Source organism: Beta vulgaris, chromosome 9 (assembly GCF_026745355.1).
Source record: "Beta vulgaris subsp. vulgaris cultivar EL10 chromosome 9, EL10.2, whole genome shotgun sequence".
NCBI classification, from domain to species: Eukaryota; Viridiplantae; Streptophyta; class Magnoliopsida; order Caryophyllales; family Amaranthaceae; genus Beta; species Beta vulgaris.
The window spans coordinates 4,712,069-4,731,196 of NC_079210.1; the positions used below are offsets into that span (position 1 = coordinate 4,712,069).

Here is a 19,128-nt window from a genome sequence, read left to right on the forward strand (position 1 = left end):
TGACAGAAGCCTGTATTCCAAAATCATTCAAAGAAGCGATGCGATATGAAGGGTGGAGGAATGCAATGGCATCCGAAATCAAAGCATTAGAAGACCAAGGTACATGGACCTTGGAGACACTACCGGCAGGGAAGAAAGCTTTAGGAAGCAAATGGGTGTATACCGAGAAGAGAGATGAAGCAGGCAACTTGTTACGATTGAAAGCAAGGTTGGTATGTCTCGGAAATCACCAACAGGAAGGTATTGATTACAATGAAACATTTGCTCCTGTGGCGAAAATGTCTACGGTACGTACTTTCTTATCCGTAGCAGCAGTTAAAAATTGGGATGTACATCAGAAGGATGTACACAATGCATTCTTACATGGAGATTTAGAGGAAGAGATTTATATGAAAATTCCACCCGGATTTCATAAAGATCAGTCAGATAAGGTTTGTAGGATGAGGAAATCATTGTATGGTTTAAAACAGGCTCCCCGGTGTTGGTTTGAGAAGTTGTCAACGACTCTGAAAAAATATGGTTTCAAACAGTCATATTCAGATTATTCATTGTTCACCTTGTCCAAGGGTGCATTACAATTAAAAGTGTTGATTTATATGGATGATATGATCATTGCAGGAAATAACACTTTTGCAATGCAGAGTTTTAAATCGTATCTGTGTGATTGTTTTAAAATGAAAGATTTAGGGGCATTGAAGTATTTTTTGGGGTTAGAAGTAGCCCGTAATAAGCATGGTTTCTATGTTTGTCAGAGGAAATATGCTTTGGATATTATTTCTGAAACAGGGTTGTTGGGATCTAAGCCTGCAAACTTTCCGATGGAGCAAAATCACAAGTTGGCATTAGATAAAGGGAAAGAGTTAGAAGATGGGGAGAAATATCGGCGCTTGATTGGGCGCTTGCTGTACTTGGCAGTTACACGGCCGGATTTGGCCTACTCTGTCCATATTTTGTCACAATTTATGCAGTCTCCTAGGGAAGAGCATTGGGAGGCAGCTTTCCGGGTAGTACGATATTTGAAGAAATGTCCAGGTCAAGGTATTTTACTACAGTCGGATAGTGAACTACAGTTGGAAGGGTAGTGTGATTCAGATTGGGCCAGTTGTCCCTTGACTCGGAGGTCGTTGACTGGTTGGTTTGTTTTGCTTGGTATGACACCGGTTTCGTGGAAGACTAAGAAGCAGCACACGGTTTCTCGTAGTTCTGCAGAGGCTGAGTATAGGTCTATGGCAGCTTTGACTTGTGAGCTGAAATGGTTGAAGCAACTTCTACGAGACTTGGGGGTGGAACATAAGCAAGGTATGAATATGTTTTGTGATAGTCAGTCTGCACTGCATATTGCAAATAATCCAGTTTTTCATGAAAGGACGAAGCACATAGAAGCAAATTGTCATTTTATTCGAGATGCGATCAAGGAAGGAGTGATTACACCATCGTAAGTCTCTACGAAGGTTCAACTGGCGGATATTTTTACCAAAGCGTTAGGAAAGGCGCAGTTTGAGTTTTTTCTTGACAAGATGGGCATCCGTGATTTACATGCTCCATCTTGAGGGGGGATGTTAAGATAATTAGGAATTATTCTGTGAATATTCCTAATTATCCTGTGAATATTGTATATGTATGTCTTTGGGTCGTATGTATCTTTTCCTAAAATAATAGGATAGATTTTAGGAAATATTGTACTCGTATATATTGTGGAGTTGAATGAGAAATCGGTTGAGCCGGTTTATCATATTTGACAGTGTCAATTATAAAATCCAAAATATTAGACTTGCATAAGATAGTAATATCCCAATATGTATAGGTTGGTCATAACTTGACTATTGTATGTAAAATAGAAATTAGGGAAGTATTATATACGTACTTAGATGGGCTTAGAAAACAAAAGGAGGCTCGGCTCGAATTGCATCAACTGCATTGTGAAAGGAACACCAGGAGCAACTTTGTCTTCTTAAGCAAAACACACGAAAGGAGGGAGTAGGAGAGGAATGGGGCTGCTGGCTGGGTTTACGCCGGAGGATGGTTGGCAGTGGGCGGCATTATCTCGGCGGTGGCAGAGCTGGTGCAACGGTGTACGAGTGGGGTCGCGAGAGAGAGAATGAAGCGAGGGTGAGAGTTTGAAGGGAAAAGGAAGTGCAGCGAGGAAGGAAGGGAAGAGAGGTGGCGTTGGCTAGCGATCAGGTGTTGCTGGCGGCTCTCGTTGGTGGCCGAGTGGTGGAGTTGTGGTGGTTGCTTGGTTGTTTAAAGTTCCGAAAGAAGAAGAAAACAGAGGATGAAGAATGAGTTTTAACTCACTAGCTTTTTGTGCACGCGATGCGTGCGATGATATTTTTAGGCCTAATACTAAGTAATAAACAAACTGAAAATGTGAGTTAGTATTTAAGTTCACCTCCATTTTGTGAATAAGATTCTTTCATGTTCTTTTTATGTTGTTATTCATTTTTGTGATTTCTAATAGTTTTTTTTGTTTCTCAAGTCTTATATGCGTATGATCTTTTATAATCAGTATGATGTTCTTTACTAAATATCGTCATATAAAGAACATCATAAAAAGAACTGACTATTTTGCCCTCCTTCCCTTTCTAATAGTTTTTTTTGTTTCTCAAGTCTTATATGCGTATTTATATTGAGAACAATGATTTGTAAGTGAATTTTGTGAATGTTTTTGTATGTACTTACGTCCTAGTATATTAATTTTAGTTTGTAAGTTAATTTTTAGTTTTTGTAAGGTTTCCTGATCATTTGAGTGATTTGCTTGATTTTTACAACGTGATTTTCTCAACTCTATGAGTCATTTGTAAAGTTTCCTCATATAAATAATTTCTGAGTGATTGTTGAAATTAATTTCCGGTGGCTTTGTTTGACCCCCATTTTGGAAATTGAGATTCCTTTTGTAATTTAGAAAGGGAAGGAGGGCAAAATAGTCAGTTCAAAAGAGGACACTGTTGCTCCCCCCTTCCCTTATGTAATAGAGATTTTATTTGGGTTAATTTTTGAACTTGTTGATTAGTGATGCAAAGTTCGAATCATTCCCTCCTATTTATAGATTCGTGACTATCTCAAAAGATGGATTTTCAGAATTTTAAATTACTAAAACTATTACTCCCTCCTTCCTCTATTAGTTTACGCCTTTCTTTTGCATAGAGTTTTAGGCGAAATAATATTGCGGGTCATAGAAAGAAAGAGAAACTATTATTTTATATTAAAGTTGAATGTATGTGTGATGAAAAGTTTTTTGGTCCCATTCCAAAAATAGCAAAAAAAAAAAGAGAGGTAAACTAATAAGGAACACCCTTAAAAAAATATGGGTAAACTAATAGAGGATGGAGGGAGTATTTGAGTAATTTAGTCCATAAAAGATAAGAAATCAGATGGCAAAAACTAGAGGTTTCATAACAATTCGATGGGCATATACAAATTGTGAGAGTAGGAATTTGGTGGGAATAATTGTTGGGGTTGTAAAACAAGAGAAAGTTAACCATGGTTTGTTTTCCCATCGTAGTAGTACGCACTACGCAGGAATGGAGGAAGCAGAGAAAAGATGGGCTCCCTTTTTTTTTCTTTTTTTTTCTGATATTTGGAGTATAATTGGGCCAAATTCAGCATATGGATACTCTTGTTTGGGCTTAATAATTGGACAATAGATTTTTAGGTTTTATTTCTAACCCAAGATCCAATACTTAAAATGTTTAGAAAGTTGATTAAAGACATTAGTGGTTGAAAAAAAGTTACTTATTAAAATTATTATTGTTGAAATAACTTAGAAACCTACTTAAAGGCACATTATAGAAAATAGTATTAATCTTTATTATATTATAAAAAAAAGTAAAAGTCGCTTTTTAGTTAATAAACAAGATTAGTACGAATAAAGACGAGTTAAAAGTTTGGGATATTACATTAAATAAGATAAGTTCAAGTAATATAAAAAAAGTTCAAATAGGATAAAATAAGTTCAATAATATAATATATGGTTTTCTCATCATATACTCCTGATAATTTTTTTTGACGCCATAATTCCTTACAAGTTTTAAAATTCATCATATACCCCCATTTTTCAAAAAAAAAATCACATAATATCTTTAATATAGTGACTACGAAAGGTTAGTCATTAAGCTCTATTTGACCCCATTAACCCTCTAACCCTTACTTACCCCTATCCTAATCTCTCTTTCCTAACCCACTCAACTCATTTGGCTCATTTACCCTATATCTCCTCCGCCATTAACTTCTTGTTATGAGTGTTCAAATTTCTCATAAAAATATTAATTTCTTGAAATGTGTTTACTCTACACAGTTTGAACTTTTGCACCATGTATATATTTCACATTCACCATCATTTGTAAATTAGGAAAAATATAGTCCTATTAAATTTTGAAGATTTCTCAACACGAATTTTTAAAATAATCAATTTGACAGTGCAAAGTACAATTTTTTTTTTTTGTATTTTATATTATTCTTATCATTCAGAAATTAGAAGAGGAGAGATAAGGAGATAAAGAATAGATTTACAGGTTTAACCGTTTAAGTGATGTGTATATCAATTTGTTTATTTTTCTAAAAAAAAAATTAGAGGGGAAGATGGTGAAAAGATATATTTTGCTTTTATTTCTTTTTCTTTGTATTATTTGAAAAGATAAATAGGTTTAAACTTTAACGGTATAAATGATAAAATTGAATCTGCTAATAATTTGGGTGTAAATTCTATCTAGAATTTTAGTGATATAGATTGAGAAGAGTTGGTATCAGTTGTGGAATTGTGGTATACTGGTATCTATGTGCTATATAATACACCTATTGCGATGCATTCATATATGATTGCAGGACCTTGGTAGATTGATCTAAGAATCACCAAAGCTTCTACGTAAATAAGTAAGTGAATTGTATCATTTTGATTTTGATCTACGTATATTTGCTTATTTTCCAGTCGTTAGAATCACTTTTCAGTTTTTTAAAGTTTTTGATGCCGTCAAATCTTTTGCTTCATAATGTTTATACTACTTGTGTACCGCTTAAAAACATCAATTGTCGTAAGCAAACACTTTTTGTTCACAATCGATGGATTTCTATGTAATATGAAGAAGTTTGCATGTGCTTGATGTTTATTTAAAGGGTGTGTTATATCGAATAGTCTGCACAATTATTGTAATATTATGTTTATGTGGCGGTAAATCTTGAGTAAGCCATCTTATAATACTTTCCCTGGTTTTTATATTAGGTTACTGATTTTTTTCCTCAATGGTCCTACTAATTTTATATTATTATCTTTATAATAAAGTTTCTCCATCTATGACCTACATTCCTTCCTTATAATAAACTAGAAATTTTTTCACGCGATGCGTGCTTCAATTTTTTCCGAAATAGAAACTCGATTCTCTTCGGCATAAGAGTCAAATTTGAACATTAGACATACAAAGTATAATTGGTTTTAGTTGCAAAATCTGATTGGTTTAGTTTCTGTCACTTAGGTCTCTCACCATTCTTTTTGTTTTTTTTTTTTTACTTTTCAAAGTTAAATTCTATGAACAAAATAGAAATTCTATTGAATTTATTTATGATTTCTATTATAATTTTTTCAGTTACTTTGATTTCAAGTCAATTTTTTCATAGGTTGTACTCCCTCCGTCTTTTATTAGTTTACCCCTTTTGACTTTTGACACTATTCACATACATGACTTTGACTATCTTTTGTAATTTGTATTTAAGGAAAAATATAGTCATGTGAGATCTTGTTGGATTCGTCTCAATGTGTATTATCCAAATATCAACTTTTTGTAATTTTTGCTTATCGAAAATTAGAGATATTAAGGTTCAAATTAGTATCTCGGCAAATGTGCTCCAAAGAAATGGGTAAACTAATAAAAGACGGAGGGAGTAGTTTGTAAGTAAATTTTTAAGTTTTTGTAAAGTTTTCTCATTTTAGTGATTTGCATAATGTAAATTATGCAATTTTATGATTTTAGTTGACTTGTGAGTGATTGTTATAATTATATTTTTCGTATTTTTGTTTGAAGCCACCTTTGATTTGTAAGTGAATTTGTAATTTAGAATGGGAAGGAGGCCGGGTAACATAGTCTCTTCATTCGGGGACATCATAGCTCCCCCCTTTCCTTATATAATATAGATCTCTTGAATGATATTTTACATAAACCTTTTTACCTTGATAATTAATCACTATTATATAATAGAAAAAGATAGGTCCAAATATATGTAAAAGTTTCATTATATATAGGGAACACTATGAAAAAGTAAATAATTTTTTTTCTTGTCTAACTTCTAATTTCTGATTTCACTACAAATACACCTCTATTTTCTATCATGACACACCATTAATCGTGAATGGTTCATTCTAGGTTATTAGTTTTAGTTTGTATGTTAATTTTAAGTTTTAATAAAGTTTCCTGATTATGTGAGTGATTTGCGTGATTTTTGTAACGTGATTTTGTCAAGTGTATGAGTGATTCGTAAAGTTTCTTCTTTTAAGTGCTTTGTGAATGAGTGTTGTAAATTAATTTTCACAGTTTTCTTTGAGTGCCGATTTTGATTTTGACATTCTTTTTGTAATTTAGAAAGGAAAGAGGGGCAAAATAGGCATGTCGAAAGAGGATACTATTGTTCTCCCTTCCCTTATATAATAGAGATTAATTTTTGCTTCTTTTTATGACTCACAAGTCACAACCTATTTCTCTTAAAAGTTTATAAAAACCAGGAGTATAATTTTGTAAAATCACCTCACTCATTTTTAACCTAAAACGATCCGCTAGTAAGTTTAAGGAGTCATTTTACAAGTTAATCAAGTATATTTTGAAGGCAACGTATCTTTTTTTTTCCCCTTATTTAAAAAGGCCACTTAAGTGGCGTTATTTGGCCAAAAATTACCCCCATAAGATATATTATTGTAAGAAATTTTTATGAGATTTTGTAGTCTATGTGGAGCTATTTGTTTCAAAGATATGCTTAGCTCTTTAATACTCCCTCCGTTTTCTAAAGATCTTCCCTCTTCCCTCTTTTTGTTTAAGTACGTTTCCAAAAGATCTTTTCTCTTTTATTTTATTCCTTATTGAAATTTTTTTCCCATTTTACCCTCTCATGTACCTATCATATGGTCCACCATTATATTATTAATTCAAATTTACTCTTTTTCTCTCTCCTACTTTAATTCCTTTTCATTTGTTTATTTATCTTACACTCTTTCTCTCTCCTACTTTACCCACCCCACTCCCCACCCAAATTGATTCTCATTAGTATTTGTATTAACGGTAACAAGGAAGATATGTAGGAAACGGAGATAGTATCTACTAAGTTCACAGTATATTGCAGAAATCCTAACAATTCCTATTATTTATTCTCATTACTTTTTCGGTTTACAGTATATTATCTCTGTTTTTTTTAGTAAATTTCTTTTTATACCATTTTTATTTAATTATTACACTTTCACTTTATTATATGTAGTAACATATTGCATCAAATTCACTCGCTTTTTCCCCTAAAAAAATTCATTCACTTTTCTATCTCATCCGGTCTACCATTCCTTTTATTAACCCACCAGTTCACCACAAACCATCCCACCTGCCTTACCTTTCTCTCTCTAATGTTTTAATGTTCTTTTTACATTTCCTAAAATAAAATTAGCTTTTGCTCCCTTTCGGTCTTGCTTTTTGGTGGCTTTTTTTGGTTATTTTCTAAAGTGAACTACAACACATTAAAACAAATGGATGGAGTATTTTGAATATTAATATTTCTAACTAGAGAGCCCGCTATTCTATACTTTCTCTATTTTTTAATAGATATATCATATGACTGGACACATATGTCGATGCACAACTTTGATCATTAATATATTTTATTATATATTACAAAAAATTATTAAAAAAATATATTATTTTGAAAATATACATTAATGATATACTCCCTCTGTTTTTTTTTTTTATATTTCTCACTTTCCATTTACACATCTTCCAATGCACATTTTTGAACTTAAATATCTTTCATCATATATTAGTAAAAATTATAACGATTGAATATTAATAATGTACTAATTGAGACGAATCAAACAAGATCCCACATGACTATATTTTTTCTTATAAATTGAAAAAAATTGAGAAGATTCTCTCTAATTATGAATAGTGTCAAGATTCTAAGTGAGAACAATAAAAAAAATAGAGGGAGTATATCTTTAAAAATTAGTAATTAAATATGAGCAAAGATAATATCTAAATAGAATGAAAAGACAATATGATATATTTACTCCATTCTTTTATTATTGCAACATTATCCATATTTAAAAATTTTATATTAATTGCAATATTACTAAATTTGACTATGTTTTCTCTCTATATCTCTCCTTATCACATGAGTCCCCTTGTTCATGTCTCTTTATCTCTCTCATCTCCTTAAAAAATGTGTAACTCCTACATGTTGTAATTATTAAAGAACAAAGGAAGTATATATTAAGAAACGGATGAAGTGTTTTTTTTAGGGGATGAAGTGTTAATTAGTAACAATTGATAGTCAACACTCTTGACAACCTGGCGATATGACCAATTTTATAAAAAAACACAGAGTAGAATATAAAACATGTGCTAGGATACTGTTTTAAATAATTTAAAGGAAGAATGTGAAGTATATTTTTGGTGTTGTCAAGACTCAAGGTAATATAATATAGGACTTGTTTGGCAAATAGAGTTTAGATTTTAGATTTTAAAGTTTGTTGTTAGAGTTTAACTATTTATTAAGTAGATATGATTGCTTATTTGACAATAACTTTTCTTTAAATGTGCTTAGTAACAATTAGCTGATTGTTAAAAGCTTATTGTCATTTGTTTGTGTAAAACGACATTTATAGCATTTTAATATACATCTGTAGTATTATTATTAGAGGCAAAGAAGTCAGACCCTGTTGGAAAAATAGAGTTTAGAGTTTAGAGTTTGATGTTAGAGTTTTGACTCTTTTTTTTAAGCAGATTTGACTGTTGATTTGACAACTTTTTTTTATAAATGTGTTTGGTAATAATTAACTGATTGCTAAAAGTTTATTGCAATTTGTTTGTTTGAAATGACTTTTGTAGACATTTTAATACATATGTTTAGTATTATATATTATTAGAGGCAAAAAATTCATTGAACATTCTTTTACCTAATCCTCTAAAGAAAAAGTTCTTATTAGGAGCTTTTTCATTTTGAGAGTTTTTATTCCAAAGTTCTCTTTAAAACTCTCCTTTACCAAACAATCCTTTTAGAGTTTTTTACTAGTCAAAATTCTAAAACTGGTCCAAAACTCTATTTTTGCTCCAAAACTCTAATTGCCTAACACCCTCAATAGAATATATTTTACCTAATCCTTTGGAGAAAAAGCAACTATTATGAGGTTTTTCATTTTGAGAGTTTTTATTCCAACACTCTCTCTAAAACTCTCTCTTACCCAACACCCATTTTAGAATTTTTGACTAGTCAAAACTCCAAGAGTAGTCCAAAACTCTCCTGCCAAACACCCCCTAGTTTTACTTCTAGGCTAGGATGCTTACTTTTCGGCATTTTAATATCATTGGTCGCATATGAATTTAAATAAAAGTTTTACCCCTTTTTTTCTAATATATGTATTGTTGTTTTATCTATTTTCTCTTCTTTTTCTATTGTTGGGCCTCTGTGTGAGTGGTCATGTGCGAGGGCAGCCCAGAGAAAATCCATCTTACGACGAATTCTCGAAAGGGACCCCAAAAAAATGATAATCATTTAATACCATTGGCTATGGGATAAATAAACTTTATTTGGGCTTTTAAGTGGTCTAACTATGTCTTTCTGCATTACCCATGTCTTAAACAGACCGGGAAAAAATACTTATTAAAGGAGCAACTATTTTTCTATTTTCACAGTAAATTTATGTCCTTTGACATCTAAGGGTATGTCGTAAATTAAAAACACTTAGATTGGACAATAGGTGACTAATATGAGCTCGGCCGGAAAATGGATGGGTTTCAGGCACGATTTTTCGACATGCGGTTCGGATCTAGCTTGATTTTTGGGCAGAAAAAGGTCAGGGGTAACCCAAATCTTAAAAATTAGGCTCAAAATTGGCCCGACCTAAGAAGTTTGCTTGGCACAACCCAAATTAGTATTTTTTGACGCGAGAATTTTGGTTTGACCCAACATGGCACGATGCTTTGGCCCGAAATACACACTTTTTTTGCCAAAACCCGATGGGGCCTATGATCACCTTTAGATTGGACGTGGAATCGGTCATGATTTCTCATATTTACTCTTATCTTTTGGATTTTGCAGTTGTGCACACAATGGGCTTTGGCTCTACCAATTTTAGTGCTTGCTATGGATCCTCCTATTCAAGATCCCAAGAACATTTCCATAGCAACTACCAGAAGAGCAAGGGAAGACTCCATTCTAGTAGGAGCATATCTAGTCGAACACTCCATTCTACTAAGAACAATCATAGTGGAACATTATCCACGAAAAAATGTGGAACAACCCATTCTACTAGGACAAAAGGTAAACAATTTTGTAGATTCAAAGATTTGCAATATTGTATGAGGTCTCGTAATTTTGAGCACTTACTCCATAGTACTAATGAAATTTCGAGCAAGCCAAAATATTCATGTTACTACGGCAAAGTCTCGAAAACAGCTTCAAGGACAAGTCCGTCAGTCGGGCACATAAATAGCCTAACTTGTAAAATTGTGAATCATTTTGGTCATGCCAAAATGATTCCCTCTAGATCGATTCAGCAAGACTTAGAAGATGAAATAATTAATTATGTTCATCAAGCGCATTATGAAAGTTTCGAATGTAATAGAAGTTATGGAACGGAACTAGTGACAAAAAAACGAAAGGTGAAGAGATTATTTGACATATTGTATGAGTCATTTAGTAAACTAGAAGGAAACAAGTCATCCCAGAGAAATGATCTAAAGGCGTGGAATGTGCTGAAGAGCAACGAAAAGTTGCTAAAAATACCTAAGACTATAGGGCCAGTAGACGGCGTTGAAGTAGGAGATAGATTTGATTTCAGGCTCCAGCTTATGATCATGGGCATCCACTCTTTTATCATTCGAGGAATTGACTACATACAGTTGGCTCATGGCCAACTATTGGCAACTTGTGTCGTTGCCACCGAAGGTTACTTTGACAAGATGGTGATGCAGGAAGAGATTTTATACACAGGGGAAGGAGGTACTTTTGATCCCAAAGGTAAAGACGTTAAAGATCAAGAGCTTAAAAGGGGTAATCTGGCATTGAAGAATAGCATGGATGCACAGAATTATGTGAGGGTTGTTCGTGGAATTAAGTCTTGTGGGAAAAAAAGTACGACTTTCATCTATGACGGGTTGTACAAAGTGGTTGAATGCTACAAGGAAAGAGGTTCGACTAGAAAGATGCAATTAAAGTTTAGGCTAGTCAGGTGCCCTGGTCAGATTAACATTGAGTGGAAAAGGTACTACTAATTTGGTTATTTCATGTAATTAAGAATCTTGCACAAATAATAATTATATACGTTAGGATAAAGTAGACAACTCGTTTGCAATTATATGCATCTATTAATTTAGGTATCTTGCTTCTGTTCTTTTTTTACGTTTTAATTTAGGGTTATTCATTAAACTAAAAGATTTCATGTTTAATCCTGATTATTTACTCATCACATTGAAAATTTGATAATGTTCATGCTTTTACTTAGGATAAATTTGGTACATGCATCATCAAAAATGAAAAAACAAGCAAAAGTTGATTAGGAAGCTTTGCGGGAAAGCCTCGTGAATAGATTGTTGTGTGCGAGGAAAGACTGTTAAGATATTCCGAATATTTGAGATATTCTTGTATATATATTTCCTTATCTTCTTAGGACACATATTATTCTCCTAGATTTCTATCTCCTTTAGGACTTATGTAATATATATTCATGAGATCAATGAGAAAACCCTAAGACTTGTTTTTGTGCCTATTATCACTTTGTCATGGTATCACGAGCAGGTTAACAAACCCTCAAAAACACCTCAATTTTTTTTCCGGCTATGGCAGGCGATGACATGCCGCCTCCCTCAAAACTTGATCCTTCCTCTCCTTTCTTTCTCGGACCACAAGATCGTCCGGGTGATTTCATCACACCAACTCGTCTAACCCATGACAATTATGCGGATTGGGCGTTTGACATTCGTCTCACTTTGGTTGCCGGTCGCAAGTTTGGTTTTCTCGATGGCTCCATCATCAAACCGGAACCCCCTGCACTGAATCAGATTGACTCACATTTCATGCCAGGCTTGTTTCTTGGAGTACTAACACCATTACTCCCAAGATGAAGAGTACTTTAACAAAATTTCATGATGCTAGTACGCTTTGGGATCATCTTAAACAACGTTTTTCTATTGCTAATGGTCCTCGTATTCAACAAATTAAGTCCTCTATTGCACGTTATGAACAAACTAAAACCATGTCCATTTCTAGTTACTATGGCAAATTGAATGCTTTGTGGGAAGAATTGTCTCTTCTTGAACCTCCCATTGTGTGTCCTTGTTCTCCTTCTTGCACCGTTTTTGGAATTGTATTCACAACGTCGCGAAACCTCTAAACTGCATGAATTTCTCATGGGCCTTTTATCGAGACTTTTATGCACAATTGCGCACCAACATTCTGTCCATAGACCCGCTGCCTTCCTTAAACTGTGCCTATCATCTCGCCATACAAGATGAACGAGTTCGTAATTCTGAGCCATCATTTGCTGAAAAACGGGCCTGTCTAAGGTTGTGGGCTTCTCGGTTCGGGCTTCACCCTCTTCGGCTAGGCGTAGCTCTTCTCGACCTTTTTCTAGTAAGTGTAACAAGCACTAGTAGAATAATTGCTTATTGGCATATTGCTGCGGTGGTATTACTGCGGTTTTACCCATGCACAACAGTATATCACGTAAAAAGAAAATGTAAGATATAAAATAACGATATTGATGCGGTTTCGGCCTAAAATCGTAGTAATATGGTGTTAACAGGAAATTTTTTGAAAAAAGTTGACTATTTGACCATACATATTGTTGTGGTTCTTGACAAAAACTACAACAATATATTAAAATAATATTTTAATATATTGTTACGGTTCTTGACAAAAACCGCAGCAATATCATTAAATATATTTAAAAATAGTATATAAGGCGTGTTAAGGTTTTTTGTCCTCCTTTCATCTGTCATGCACCTCTTTTCTCCTTCAGATCTCACGCCTTCCTCTCTCTCCTTCCCTTTCCTCTCACTCTCATAAGCATGTTAGGGTTTTTTTTGGCCTCCTTTCTTCTCTCCTGCGCCTCTTTCCCTTCAGATCTAACGCCTCCTCTCTCTCCTTCTCTTTCCTCTCACTCTCTCAGCCGTTCTCTCATCCTCTCTCATCCTCCACCGCTTCGGTGCCTTAAACCGAAGTTCCAGCCTCCACGTTCGTGTCTTCAGCGAAGTTTTTAGCCTCATGTTCGCCGCCTTCAACAACCCGCAAGAAGAGAGAAAGAGATCCGAAGGAGATAAGTAGATCGAAGGAGAGAGACAAAAGGGTCGCGCGAAGGTTCGTTGGCGTCGCGCGAAGGTTCGTCGGTGAATGTTGACGGTGGCTGGTTTTATCACGCCGATTTCGTTGGTTTTGATTAGTTTATTTTTTTAACTTTCTTTTATTATTTTTATTTTCTAAATGTCAGATTTAGATTACAAGAATTTGAAACCAGATCTGATTTTTTAATTTTTGAACGTCAAACCAAGAGCATAAATTTGATATAAATGTAATGAATGGGGTGACGTTATAGCAAAGTTGATAACTCAATGCAGGTGAATAAATACAAGTTTACTCTTAAACTAATTTTTATGGCGCTATGCTATACTTGGTGGCTGGGTTAACCGGTAGTGGCAGACTGACAGTCTTGCTGTCGGAAATTTCGAACTGGTTACAAAGCCTCGCATTAGAAATTCTACGATGCTATCTACTGGGTCAACAAAGCTGTGCTTTCGGAATTCAACGTGGCTATCTACTGGGTCGACAAGGCTGGAAGATGTTTTTTTTATTTAAATGTTAGGGTTTCTTAATTTTTGGAATGAATTTTATGTTAGAGTTCATGAATTTGTAATTTTGATTTTGATATGAATATGGTGAATGAATTTGTTTTAGCATGCAGTAGATTTTTGTAGCTATGTTTATATTATAATTGTACTATAACTATAAAAATTTTACACTTTGAGAAATGAAAAAAAAAATTACCCTACTATGCATCTATTGCTGCGATTTTGGGAAGAAATCGCAGCAATAGACCTATATATTTAATATTAAAAAAAGAAACTATTGTTGTGGTTTTACCTAGAAATCGCAGCAATACGTTCAAATATTGTTGCGGTTTAAAACCGCAACAATATATTAATTACCTATTGTTTCCTCCTTAATTGCTGCGCAGCCAAAATCGCTGCAATAGGCCACTTTATGACTGCAGCAATAAGCATTTATTCTACTAGTGAAGCCCGGGCATAATTCTACTTCATGTTGGGCCCATATAACTTAAAGCCATTGCAAGAAGTAAGGTCACAGTCTGGCCCACTGCTATGAAGTTCATGGTTATCCCAACAAGGCCAAGGGGCAGTGGCAACCATGGTCCAGCCCGTGCCAATGCTGCCGCCAGCAACATCAGTGGCTCGGTTTCGTCTACCGAGGCTCCGGGCAGCATCAGTTCCCCCTCATCTCTCTTCAGTCCTGAGCAGTGGAAAGCCTTAGCGGGCGTGTTTGGGTAATCCACAGGTTCCTGCAAATTGCTTGAATGGTGAGTTTGATAATACTTTGTGGATCATATTTATTTCTCTTCCTCTAGCATCTTGTTTCAAATTTCTTGTGTGGGTACTCCAGAAGAAAATGGAAGGGTAGAACGTAAACATCAACACATTCTAAATGGAGCTCATGCCCTTCCTTTTAAAGCCCACTTACCTATTCACTTTTGGGGGGAATGTGTTTTAGCCGCTGCACATTTAATCAATCGCACACCTTCTCTGTTGCTCAAAGGCAAATGTCCTTTTGAATGTTTTTTTGGACGTATTCCCTCTTGTGATGCTATTCGTATTCTTGGATGCGTTGCTTTTGCTCATAATAAAAAAACCAAGAGTCAAATTTGAGGAAGATACCTTTCCTTTTCTTAATCCTACTGATCACTACTTCCCTTCTGATATTTTGTTTTCAACTCCCTCTAGCATTCACATTGATTTTGATGAATATTCTTCCACTCTTCAACCCACTGTTCCAACTGCCCCTACAAATCCAGCCCAAACTGTCCCCTTCATCCCTTAATGCTCCTCCGTCTGGGCCATCCTCAGCACCTGGCCCATTTCCCTCTCCTTCACCAAACAGCTCATCACACTTCCCTCCTGCTGGCCCTCTTTCAGGCCCACATTCATCCGCTTCCTCTTCTGACCCACCACCTGACTCTCCTTCACCCGCCACTGCTCCTAGTCCTATTTGTGGCCCACCTTCCCTTTCCTCCTCACCTGACCCGGTTCCTCTCCATGTCTCTCACCCAGATTCTGGCCCAGCTCCACTAAATGCCTCGCAGAGCAGATTCCGAAAGGATGGAATAGATCTCTCTTTGTTCTTATTCCAAAAATGGATTCTCCAAAGGATGTAAATTCTAATGTGGCATCAATGGCGGCAAAAATGTTGTAGCCTCATGTACTTATTTTGGATCCTAATTCAAATATATTTGTAAATTTATATACTTTCTTTGAATCTTTTAGTTGCAAGGCCTAAACTTTTGTAATATGTATAGATCTTTCATTTCCAACGCTTAAATTTTGCAATATTACTATATGTACCTTCACCTTGATTAATAAAGATTCACTCACATACTAATATTTTTAGTATGTACTTTCTCCAATCTTTTTCTATTGCAATAATTTAGTTTTTATGCTTGCAGGCCAATGGAAAACTTTAACTATTAGTATCTTTAATTACTTTTACAAAAAAATTATAAAAATTAAATATTCTGAATATATCAAGACGAATCTAACAAGACCACACATGATTGCATTTTTACTTACATAAAAATCACAATAGATAGTGAAAATGTGGTAAGTGAATAGTGTAAAAACTCAATTGCTGCAATAACATTAGAAACAAAGGAAGTAATATTTTAACTTACCATATTCTAAACAAGTTAAGAACCAAAAGTGTAAAAACTCAAAAGTTTGTATCTTCATTTAAACCCTAGTCAATTCCAATTTCAAGCCCGTATAGGACTAAGTCAAAATTCTAAAACCTCCTTGTTACCTTAAAGACCTGACCCTTGAGTCTAGCGAAGCTACTCCTCCCTATTGCAATAAAGGCCCAACCTTTGAGTCTAGCGAAGCTAATCCTCCCTATTACCATAAAGCCCCAACCTTTGAGTCTAGCGAAACTACTTCTCCCAGCCTATTGCCATAAAGGCCCAACCTTTGAGTCTAGTGAAGCTTCTCTTCCCTATTTTCATAAAAGCCCAATCCTTGAGTTTGGCGAAGCTACTCCTCCCTATTGCCATAAAGGCTCAATCTTTGAATCTAGTTTGCTTACTCTCCATGTAAGTTTAAAGTCTAGTCTTCCATGCTGCCTTAAAAGTCTTATCTTTGAGTCTAGCCTGCTTACTCTCCATGTAAGTTCAAATTCTAGTCGTCCCTATTACCATAAAGGCCAAATTTTTTAGTTTAGTGACTCTTCCCTATTGCCATAAAGACCCGGTCATTGAGTTTAATATGCTTGCGTAGTGTAGTCCATGTATGTATATACATATAGTTAGACTCATGTCTCCATCATGGTCAATCCCATTCTATTTTCAAACTGATATCATTTTCAAAATTCGTATCCTTCTCAAATGATCCATCTCAAAGCATTTTCTCATTACCAATATTATTTCTAAAGAACTTAAAAATGAGGTCCACTCAATCTCTTCCAAGAATCGGTTGTGAGGTTACAACTTGGGATGCCCAGCAGAGAGGAAAAGAGGTCAACCCACTCCCAAACTTGTAAAATGAACTATTATCTTTTTAGACAAAAAACTTCTAAATCATAATCTGAAATGGAAGATACTACTAAATAACTCAATTTTATTTGTTATAAAACACATCGAACTTGATTGTCACTTTATTCGACAACGTACATTTGTTACAAAATGATCTTAATCTTATTTTTGTGTCCTCAAGAGAACAAACAACAAATGTTTTCACTAAAGCATATCTCCCAAGGAGTTTCATTAAACTCTTATCCAAGCTCTAACTGAGCTTTTAGCATCCACCTTGAGTTTGAGGGAGGGTTTAGAGTTATTATGATATATAAATATTTTTCTTATATTATTGTCATTAGAATATAATGCATTATTGTATTGGTAGGAAGACCTTGATTAGCTTCCTATCCTATAGATGGTTCAAAAAAAAAATCTCCCTAAATATTCTATGTTCCTTTAATACTTTCTAGTTAGGTGTATTTACATGTTGTATTAGTATTATTACATCAATTTTTAAATATACAATTCTTTATCTTCTTTCTTATTGTTCGTCTCTGATTAAAAGGGTAAATGAATACAAAATTCAAGTAAAGAAGGTAATTTTCACACTTGCACATCAGTCGCGCACGTGACTTGCCTAGTTTATTAGGTAAGTCACTACTGCAACAATTGTTTTTACATAGAGAAAATTTACAATAATTAAAAATGGGAGTACAGCCAAATGCTAATACAACCAAACAAAACAAACTAAAACTAGCATGAGTTTCATTGGCTCGTACATACTTTATTAAGAAAAAACTAATTATTACGTGTCTAGTCCAAAAAATGCTTGTCTTGAGTTATGGTGGGTAGGGTTGGGTTATACGTCTTCACGAAAAAGACCTAATATGAGAGGGAATCTGTTAAGATAAAAAAAAAACTGACAATCTTTGAAGAGAGATTGTCGCATGACATCTAGTAGACCCAATTTCCAGTGGACGCTAAATCCCAAGGTCCTTGAAGAGAAACATCCTCCTCGGATTTTACTAATTCAACTAACAATGAAGTCGCGTCCTTTGCTGACTCCTGAGAGGGTGCCCAGAGTTTAGTCTCACTAGACTGAAACTCGAAATGTGTGGAGGTCAAAACTTACCCCAAATTTGATTGGAGTGTCTCCCATAAGATGCAATATTTTTAAAATGTGATGACGCCTAAAGCCATCACATACAAGAACTCGGGGTGAATTAAATTGATGGAGTTCGCCCGACTTACGTATCTGAAGATCCAAACTCTATAATCCCAAAACTAGAAGAATGACGCACAACATATCTAAATTGAGCATCTCCTCTCTTCTTATCCAACACTCGAATTCCTAAAGCAGCATGGCCAACTACAGGATCATTGGTTTTACTAACCAGGTTTCCTAAATCTTCCTTTGTCATAGGAAACCAAGAACCTTGTACTGTCTACCAAGCACCGCTACCTAACACCGAAGCACAAACATACACAAAAAGGCAAGGGTTACTGAATCTGGAAGAAACTAAACTAAGCCTAAAACATAACAAACATTAAACAAACTAAAACTCTGATTACTAGATTCATATCAGCACTTTGACGAAAACACAAACAGGGGAGGGTGACGGGAAATTCGACCAAAACTAGAGAGGGGGAAAGGAAAAACGACAAAACACCGGGGATGGGGGATGGGGAATCAGACCAAAAACCAGAGAGCGGAAAGGGGACTTCGACTAAAACAGGGGAGGGGAACGGCTAGGGAAACAAAGAAAGGGGGAAGTAACCTAACAACCTAGAGGGCAAGGGAGGAGGGACACAACACGACAAACTGAAGAGGGAGGGAAACTCGACGGGAAAACGCGAACCCTAGGCACCACGAGAAAGGGGGAGCGGAAGGGAGACCCACGCACTACTAGGGAGGGGAAGGGAGACCGACGTGACTACGGGGAAGGGAACTGATGAACACCGAGGAAGGGGATGGGAAACCGACACAACTGCGGGGGTAGGGAACCTACACGACTATGAGGGAGGGGAAGAATAATTGGCGATGTAACACCCCTCTGGGGACCACGAGCCCGCTAGTAGATATTGTCCTCACTGGGCCCTAGCCCGCAAGGTTTTGCTTTGGATTGGGAACAGCTGATCCAAAAGGCCTCTACTAGGTTGAG

General features: G+C 35.3%; 1 protein-coding gene across 1 annotated transcript; it reads left to right on the plus strand.

Annotated features, from left to right (window-relative positions):
• Positions 1 to 10,709: 10,709 nt before the first annotated feature.
• Positions 10,710 to 11,450, plus strand: LOC104883278 (YDG domain-containing protein At5g47150). The gene has a single exon (XM_010667766.2). It carries the CDS (start codon positions 10,710 to 10,712, stop codon positions 11,448 to 11,450), a length of 741 nt encoding a protein of 246 aa, XP_010666068.2.
• Positions 11,451 to 19,128: the final 7,678 nt, after the last annotated feature.